The 7,959-nt window shown below is 37.6% G+C and overlaps 1 protein-coding gene across 1 annotated transcript; it reads right to left on the bottom strand.

The window, feature by feature from the left end:
* Positions 1-288: 288 nt before the first annotated feature.
* Positions 289-3,858, bottom strand: LOC105446713 (uncharacterized PE-PGRS family protein PE_PGRS54-like). The gene is made up of 5 exons (XM_011683872.2): positions 3,786-3,858; positions 3,274-3,315; positions 2,194-2,577; positions 1,242-1,901; positions 289-574 (listed from the first exon to the last, which is right to left on the bottom strand). The coding sequence occupies exons 1-4, from the start codon at positions 3,856-3,858 to the stop codon at positions 1,243-1,245; spliced, it is 1,158 nt and encodes a 385-aa protein (XP_011682174.2). The 3' UTR covers positions 289-574; position 1,242.
* Positions 3,859-7,959: the final 4,101 nt, after the last annotated feature.

The raw sequence follows: 7,959 nt of genomic DNA, 5'->3' as shown, positions 1-7,959 counted from the left end.
TAAGGATAGGAGTCTCGGATCATCAGAATTGATATTCATTTGGTCAACCAAATATGTCACTTCGTCACGTCGACCGTCTCACCCTGCCACTTACGCTGCCCATCACTCATATCCTCTTTCTCATATAGTCTGACTATTCACTTACTTTCATATTCATCCTCACACTTTAATTAAATCAACTCTCTACTAAATTATGACTCAAGAAAAGCGAAGTAAGGATGGATAAGAATATTTGCAATAATAAAATAGCTTTATTCATGTGTTGGAGTTAAGTTTACCATTCGCAAAACAAAACTTCTCATTTTATGAATGTCTGAATCTTCAATAACACAAAGTAGAAATAATGCTTAATTACATTTTTTAAAGTGAATTACCACATCAGAAACAAACGTTTCTTCATTTCATCGTCAGACCATGATTATGGAACGGCGTTAATAAATAATCATAATAAATAACAAAATAAATAAGTACATTGTAGACGAGACTAAAACACACATTTAGTTGGTTATTGAGTGAGAAATAACCATCACCATGCCTGGATTTTCCTCCTCACGCAATCAACCAGGTCGAAGCTCTGTATAAATGCAAAGTAGAAAAAATAAAGGGGAATATTAGCAAAAAGAACTAGTAATAAATACAAAAGACGTTAAGTCTTTGTAATGTTAGACTTGTAAAGTGAAACAAAAAGTTATATTAAAGGGACCGTCATCTTGATTCCTAATAAAGGAACTATCAAAACTCTATGAAGAAGAGCGAGATTATGATCAGCAGGGTAACATTTCGGGAAGGATAGGCTAACTGATTTCATAAAATAAGTCTTTCCTTCTTAATACTATACTGAATTGCACTATAGAGAAGACAAAAATTCGAATGATAAAATACAAAGTTTAAGAGTAGGATTTAAAGTAAATTCCAGAATAAATGCAAGCAAATCAGTGTCACGAAATATGCTTATCTTTATTAGATACTTCAGAATGTATACAAGTTATGATATTTTTGTTTCGAAACATTACACAGTACCCAGTAGTAATGAGGTATTTTTGTTGTTGTACCTATTACATGTATGTGAGTGTGATGATATTGGGTAGTCACCTCCCCTTACAAGTACGTGTATTGGGGTTTAGTATATTCTTTTCAAAGTAAATTCGGGTATAATCAGTGTTGTTCGAGGTTTTTTGTTCGTGTGGATTTTTGTTTTGTTTTCATGAGGGACAAAGGGAGAAAGTAAAGTTACCACTTACCTTAAGCTGCGTTACAGGTATTTTCGCCATTTCCATTTCCATTGCCATTGCCATTGCCATTTGCATCACATCCTCCACCGTTGTCACCCCCGTTTCCGTTATCAGCACCGCTGTCGTTATCACCATTATCACCGTTATCGCCGTTATCGCCGTTATCACCGTTGTCACCGTTGTCTCCGTTATCACCGTTGTCTCCGTTATCACCGTTATCGCCGTTATCACCACCATTGTCACCACCGTTACCATTTTCTCCACTGGTGTCGGGGGTTTCGGGTGCTGGTGCAGGAGCTGGTGCAGGGGCTGGAGCTGGGGCTGGGGCGGGTGCAGGTGCAGGGGCTGGAGCCGGGACTGGGGCTGGAGCTGCAGCTGGAGCTTGTGGAACTGGAGCTGGTGCCCTTGGTGCTGGAACTGGTGGGCTGTACACAGGTGGTAGTGGTGCATGTGGAGCAAAGGCAGGGGGTGGAGCGAATCCTGGAGGAGGAGGTGCAGCTGCAGGGGGTAGAGGAGCAGCCGCTGGCATAGCTGCACCTGGATATCCTGGAGCAGGGGCTGCAGCTCCGACCCCATATCCGACGCCATGCTCACCAGAGTTACCATCACATTCTCCAGAATCTCCGTCATTACATCCGCCACCATAAGCAGCGCCAGCACCTCCATTACCTACTCAAATGAATGACATAGGAAGACAAAACAAAAAAATTTGTTCCTATTGAGTTATGAATGCATAGCAATGTCATTTGCTCAAATGGATAACACGGTCCTTTGAAGTATTACTTTTATTTCAAATACAATGACATGATGTGTAAGGTGGTATCATTTTATTTATTTAATGAAAACTACAATGAATAGATATCCATTTACTAGATAATCTGAATAGTAGCTACCCCTTCCAACAAGGGCGCTTTGATGAAAAGGATGCAAAATGATAAATTAGTTCATATGTATAACATACCCGATGCCCCTCCAGCAGGTGCATAAGCTGCTCCACCGGCTTCAGGTGCGTAAGCCGCACCAGGTCCACCCGGAGCGTAAGCTGCTCCATGTCCACAATAACCGGAACCGTCTCCATGTCCACAACCAGGTGCATAAGCTGCTCCACCGGCTCCAGGCGCGTAAGCACCACCTGCAGCTCTGCCTCCACCACTTGCATCTGCTCCAGCCCCGCCATCTCCTCCACCATCGGCTCCATCAGCTCCTCCGTCACCACCGTCGCCACCACCATTACCACCATCGCCACCACCTGCATCTCCACCGCCTCCACTTACGCCACCCCATCCTCCTCCGGTACCGCTTCCACCACCACCACTTTCCTCGCTGCTGCTACTGCTGCCTCCTCCTCCAGAACATAAATTGAGAACAAAGTAAGTTATTTACCCGTGCCACCGAGAGTGGTACTGTATATATCTTTTAAATGATGGACTTTTTTTAACTGTACATTTCATTTGAAATGGTTCTTTTTTTCGTTCATTAGTGTATAAGACCGAGGAACTTGGAGAGGGGCTTGGAGAGACACTTGATATGGAATTTTTAATGGGGCACTGAACCTGTCATGAACTGACAGATCACTATTGATGATGAGTGTATAATTGCCAACTTCTTCCAAGATCTGTCGTTGTCTTCAAGTTCTTTAAACCCTTCAAAGTTATGGATAGCCTTGTTGCAAATGGGGACTTCATAAATTGTTATGGTCGATAGTTTAAGTTTCTTCGCTATTACGGAGGTTCACTGACCAAATTCCATGGTTTAATTTATCATATTCAATGCTTTGATAATCGATTGATCTGTTATTGTTAGATTTTTAATATTTTAAAAATTGAATAATTTGTATATGTTTATTTCGTAAGAAAACAAATATTAACCGATTTCGCGATTGTTTTACCAGCGTTATAACAACATTACATAAGAACTTTACCTCCAGATCCTCCGTATCCATGTCCCGCACCACTTGCATCAGCTGCGGCACCATCTCCACCACATCCTCCTCCATCTCCTCCTCCGCCACATCCACCACCACCTCCGCTGCCACCATCACCACCTCCACCACTACCACCACAGGCACCACCTCCACCGCATGCTGTAAGGATAACGAACAGAAAGATTACTTGAGATTAGTTAATGTAGAAGTTAGCTCATCAAAGTAGCATAACAATACTGATAAATATGATAATAATAATAATGATAATAATAACAATAATAATGAAAAATAACAAAAATATTAGTAATAATAATAATAATACTAATAGTTGCAATATATGTAACGCATTTCCACTTGACATAAATTGCTTCTAACACGTTACCAGAAAGATACAAAGCATGTAACTATCGGTACAGTGCCAATGGCAATTCATCATGCTTTCGTCTACTGATCATTTATTAACAAAATATATTATTTAGAGATCATATACTGTTTATCTTTTTAATTGCCTTTGTTTGCTCGAACCTATAAGAATACCAAAACTGAACATAGAGACACTTGTATACATATAAGCAATGTTTTAGGTTGATGAATTGTACATGTACTCCTCTAAAATAGCGACTACTTACCAGGGGCTGTAACGGCACTACCAATTAGTACACTAAGGCAGACTAGGGCGGAAAGATTCTTTACAAACTTCATGATGGCTCGAATTTTCTCAACTTTCCTGTGATGAATGTTCTCTGAATATCTCAAGAGGAACTGATGCTTCTTGCTTCCAAACTACGTAATTTATACTCTTCTCCATCAATTGTCATCGTCATTGTATTTGCTCTGACCGCCAGCACCTTAGACCTCCTTTCAATAGTTAACAACATGGACTGCATGTGCAGACTTTGCATAAAGAGACCTAAACATTTCTTTCAAAAAAATAGAAGAAGAGCGGGAGAGAGCCGAAAGAAACGATGATGAGGGCCGATCGTTCGATATAAAACTGTCTTGGTCAAATTAAATAACTATTCCTTAATTGCTTCCTTAGATGTTAGCCATTAACTACTGATATCACACGTACATCTTAGCAAGCATGCAAAGCAGGAACACAGAAGCATCAATCTCAGATTGGATATCGTCACATTCATTAGCAGTTCTTGTTTGCTTGACCTAGGGACATCATATTCAGTAGTGCGTCATATAAAAACATGAACAAGTGGTTGGATTAATGAAGGATTAAAAACAAATTTCCGCAGTCAACATTTTTCAGTACAGTTTCACACTAAGCAACATTTTGTTTAGGCCGAGAAGTCTAGGATTTTGTTGTATTTCATCATAAATGGTGGAAACATTCCGACAAATAATACTACAAGCCTTGCAATGTTCCATAATGATTAGTCAGCCATTCATTACTATTTCCTAACGAAAATGTTTGTTGGAAACATGATATTACAGGTCCCCCTCTGTGAAAAAATTATTCACTATAGCAAATTCAATCATTTTGATATTCATAAGATTTACGAGCTCACAATGGGAACCATAAGTTTTTTTTGTATTTGTTCAGGGATTTTCAATAGTCATATATATATTTTTCACTTCGGGGAATTTTTAAAAATAATAATGTCATGACTGTCACTGATCAGTTGCTCTTCTCCTTTTTTACTTTTATTTTCCTTTATTTTATTTAAACAATTTTAAACAACTTTAAACCAAATTACTCATGGAGTTGTAATTGCAATTAAGTCTTTATATTCTAGAATGAGGGAAATTATACAATTCTACGTAAGCTCTCAGTTTTATATTCAAACTTTCTGTCGTTCGATCATTTATTCACTTTTTTGTTCTCTCTGTCCAGTTTGATTATTGATGAAATTTTTCATTTACACGGTTTATGTTCAGATTTCTAGACTACAAGTGGATATCGAATTATATACACAAAATGGATTATCTCATAATTATACAAATTGTATTAAACACCATTAAATTTCAAGTTGAAGTATAATCATGAAATTGCATCATCATTGAAATTATTTGTCATTGAATAAGTATAAATATACCTCTATGATCTGAGAAAAACATATACTAACAACTATATTTCAGCTCAGTAATTGCACATACAGCTATTGAATATATTCTTAGCAGGAAGTTTTGTAGGCATTTTGCCATCACAGAAATCATATCTCCTTTTTTTCTTCAACATGTTTAAGATGAGACAAATTGTTTGATGTAATTGATAGATAGCTGACATTTAGACGGAAGCAATCAATAAACGTCTTAATTTCGAAATACTTCCGTTAGGGGTACTTTGGGGCTTTCTTCACGACGTTTTACCTGAAGAAACATGTTTTTGTTTTAAATAAATTCTACACGGTGTTGTTGCTTTTCCATATTACAAGGGTTGGATTGTCATTTAATGATAGAGAGAGAGAGAGAGAGAGAGAGAGAGAGAGAGAGAGAGAGAGAGAGAGAGAATAAACAGTTTTTTGATTCACAACTGCTTACGAATGTAAAAGGGATTGCGATAACAGAATAAAATCTGGAGGTAGACTTTCTCTTCTTTTTTTTCTTTTTTGGTTTACTTTTTAAAGACACAAATCATGAATCCCCCCACACACACACCAACACACACACAAACCATGAGGTTCTTAAACGGAAGACTCTACTTCAAAGAAGACCCTAAATGTAGTTGCACTATTTTAATGCAGGGTGAACCACAATAATTTGAGATTTCTCAAATATTGAACAAGGGCAAGTTTATCAATGTGTAAAAACACGGACGGTGCTTATATCGTAATCGACTTTGAAAATAGTCATGGATAAATCTAGACTACACTGTCTGATCCGGGGAAGGCAGTGGCGTAGACAGGTTCGTACACCTGGGGGGGATGACTCAGGGGCGGATCTAGCTTTTTGCTAAGGGGGGGGGGGTTAACCAATAATGACGATGCGGAGCATCGTCCACGAGCCGCGAAGCGGCGAGCCGATTTTTTTTTGGGGTGTTTATTTCATTATTTGAACCCCGTAAGTGATGTTTTCCTGGCATCTATTAACACAATGGAGACCATACAAAGCAGTGCATGATAACGTCTTTTTAAATCAAGTAACAGTTAAATACACAGTTATATCCAGAGTTATCATGTGTTTGGTTAAGTTACCAGATAAGTTGAATATCTTCTCACAATATTTGCACTTGAAAGGGTTTCTCTCCAGCGTGCGTTCTTTTTTCTTTCTTTTTTTTTTTTTTTTTCCTTTCTTTTTTTTCCCTTTTTTTTTTTTGGTTTCTTTTTTGGGCCGCCCAAGGGGGGGGTTAAACCCCCTAACCCCCCCCCCCCCCCCCCGTAGATCCGCGCCTGTTTAATCTTGTGGTTATCTTGTGGTTTCCAAACCACAAGATAACCACAAAATACTTGTAAGATTTTCTTTTTTTTACCGTCTGAATTGGCTTTCACCGTGTGAATGCGGCTAATAACAATAAACACAATTACAATAATGATGAGGATTATTATTATCATCATCATAATTATTATTATTATTATTAATATTATAATTGTTATCATTATTAATATTACTATTATTATCATCATTATGACTTATTAAGTAAGCAAATATCATTCCCCAAAACCTGGGGGGGATGATTGTACATGCCATCCCCCCCACCTTGTGAGGTGGGGGGGATGCATCCCCCTCATCCCCCCCGTTGTCTACGCCCCTGGGGGAAGGGCATATTAACCCCCGTTAATCCTTACAGGCTTTTTATGAAATAAAAAGATATTAATTTCTCCGAATTTGTATTCCTAGGGGAAGGTTTTTCGGCCCTTCTTAAAGGGACTTGTTAGAATTGTTAAGATGAGAGAAAAAATGTGCTAAGGTAGTGACTTCAATGCAATTTGTACAATTAAAGATAATGTGAATGTTTGAGTGAAAACAAAACATTATTACTAAATGATGAAAATTGGAGAAAACTAATCTGATCGATTCCTTTATTCCCTCAGCTATATCATTACGATTTAATTACATTATAGGTGAATTTAAATTGTCATAAAGCAATTAATTGCCTCTACGTACCATTCCAGACATTTAAGTGTTGACATATTTTTTAAAGCCTGTCTAATGTCTTATTTTCATGGAAAAAAGGTTGGGAAAATTCAAAAATGGTTGGGAGAATTTACTGTTAGAGAGTGTTCCACATTGACGCCTTCAAAGAAAACAACCACAAATATCTTTGTGGTTTGAGAATGTTTTCAGGATTTGTTTTCATGTTAGAGGGGTAGTACAGTAGAAGGAATATAATACGTAACATGTCATTTCATACAAAAATTACGCAGTTTTTTATCGACTGTCAACAATGTTTCCGAGTCACATTAAGTTTTGGAGTGAGCGGATTCCCACAGGAGAAAAATATATCAGGGAAAAACAAAATGAATCCTACTCTCTCACCTCAAAACCTTCTAGCGACTCTGAGACAGTTGACGTAATTTTTATTACCACATTAGGGAGAGGAGTTGGGGACAATAGTATAATACAGATTATTAATACTTAATATTTTCAATTCATTTAATAAACTTTCATTATAAACTAAAACATATTTAGATATACAGTTTTTTTTCAATACGCAATACAAATGCCCAACGTGCTCAGCCAACATTGGCAATGGAAATAAAGAAGTTTATTGCACAAACCTTTCGTCACAAATGATGCAAATACAATTTCTGAAAATTGATAGGACACGTAACTATTCCTCAAATTTGACCTACTACTTTGTTTTAAAGAATATCACTTTGTAGGGCATTTTTGGCAGGAGATACAAATTAT

This window comes from Strongylocentrotus purpuratus, unplaced genomic scaffold (assembly GCF_000002235.5).
Source record: "Strongylocentrotus purpuratus isolate Spur 01 unplaced genomic scaffold, Spur_5.0 spur5_scaffold_6, whole genome shotgun sequence".
Lineage (NCBI taxonomy): Eukaryota > Metazoa > Echinodermata > Echinoidea > Camarodonta > Strongylocentrotidae > Strongylocentrotus > Strongylocentrotus purpuratus.
Note: the sequence above shows the minus strand (reverse complement) of the source record. Positions and strands in the feature narration are given on the sequence as shown.

Coding starts and splice junctions, on each gene's coding strand:
- LOC105446713 (XM_011683872.2), bottom strand. CDS start 3,858: ATGAAGTTTGTAAAGAATCTTTCCGCCCTAGTCTGCCTTAGTGTACTA. Junction 3,316..3,785: donor TAGTGCCGTTACAGCCCCTG/GTAAGTAGTCGC, acceptor TTATCCTTACAG/CATGCGGTGGAGGTGGTGCC. Junction 1,902..2,193: donor ACCTGCTGGAGGGGCATCGG/GTATGTTATACA, acceptor TCATTTGAGTAG/GTAATGGAGGTGCTGGCGCT.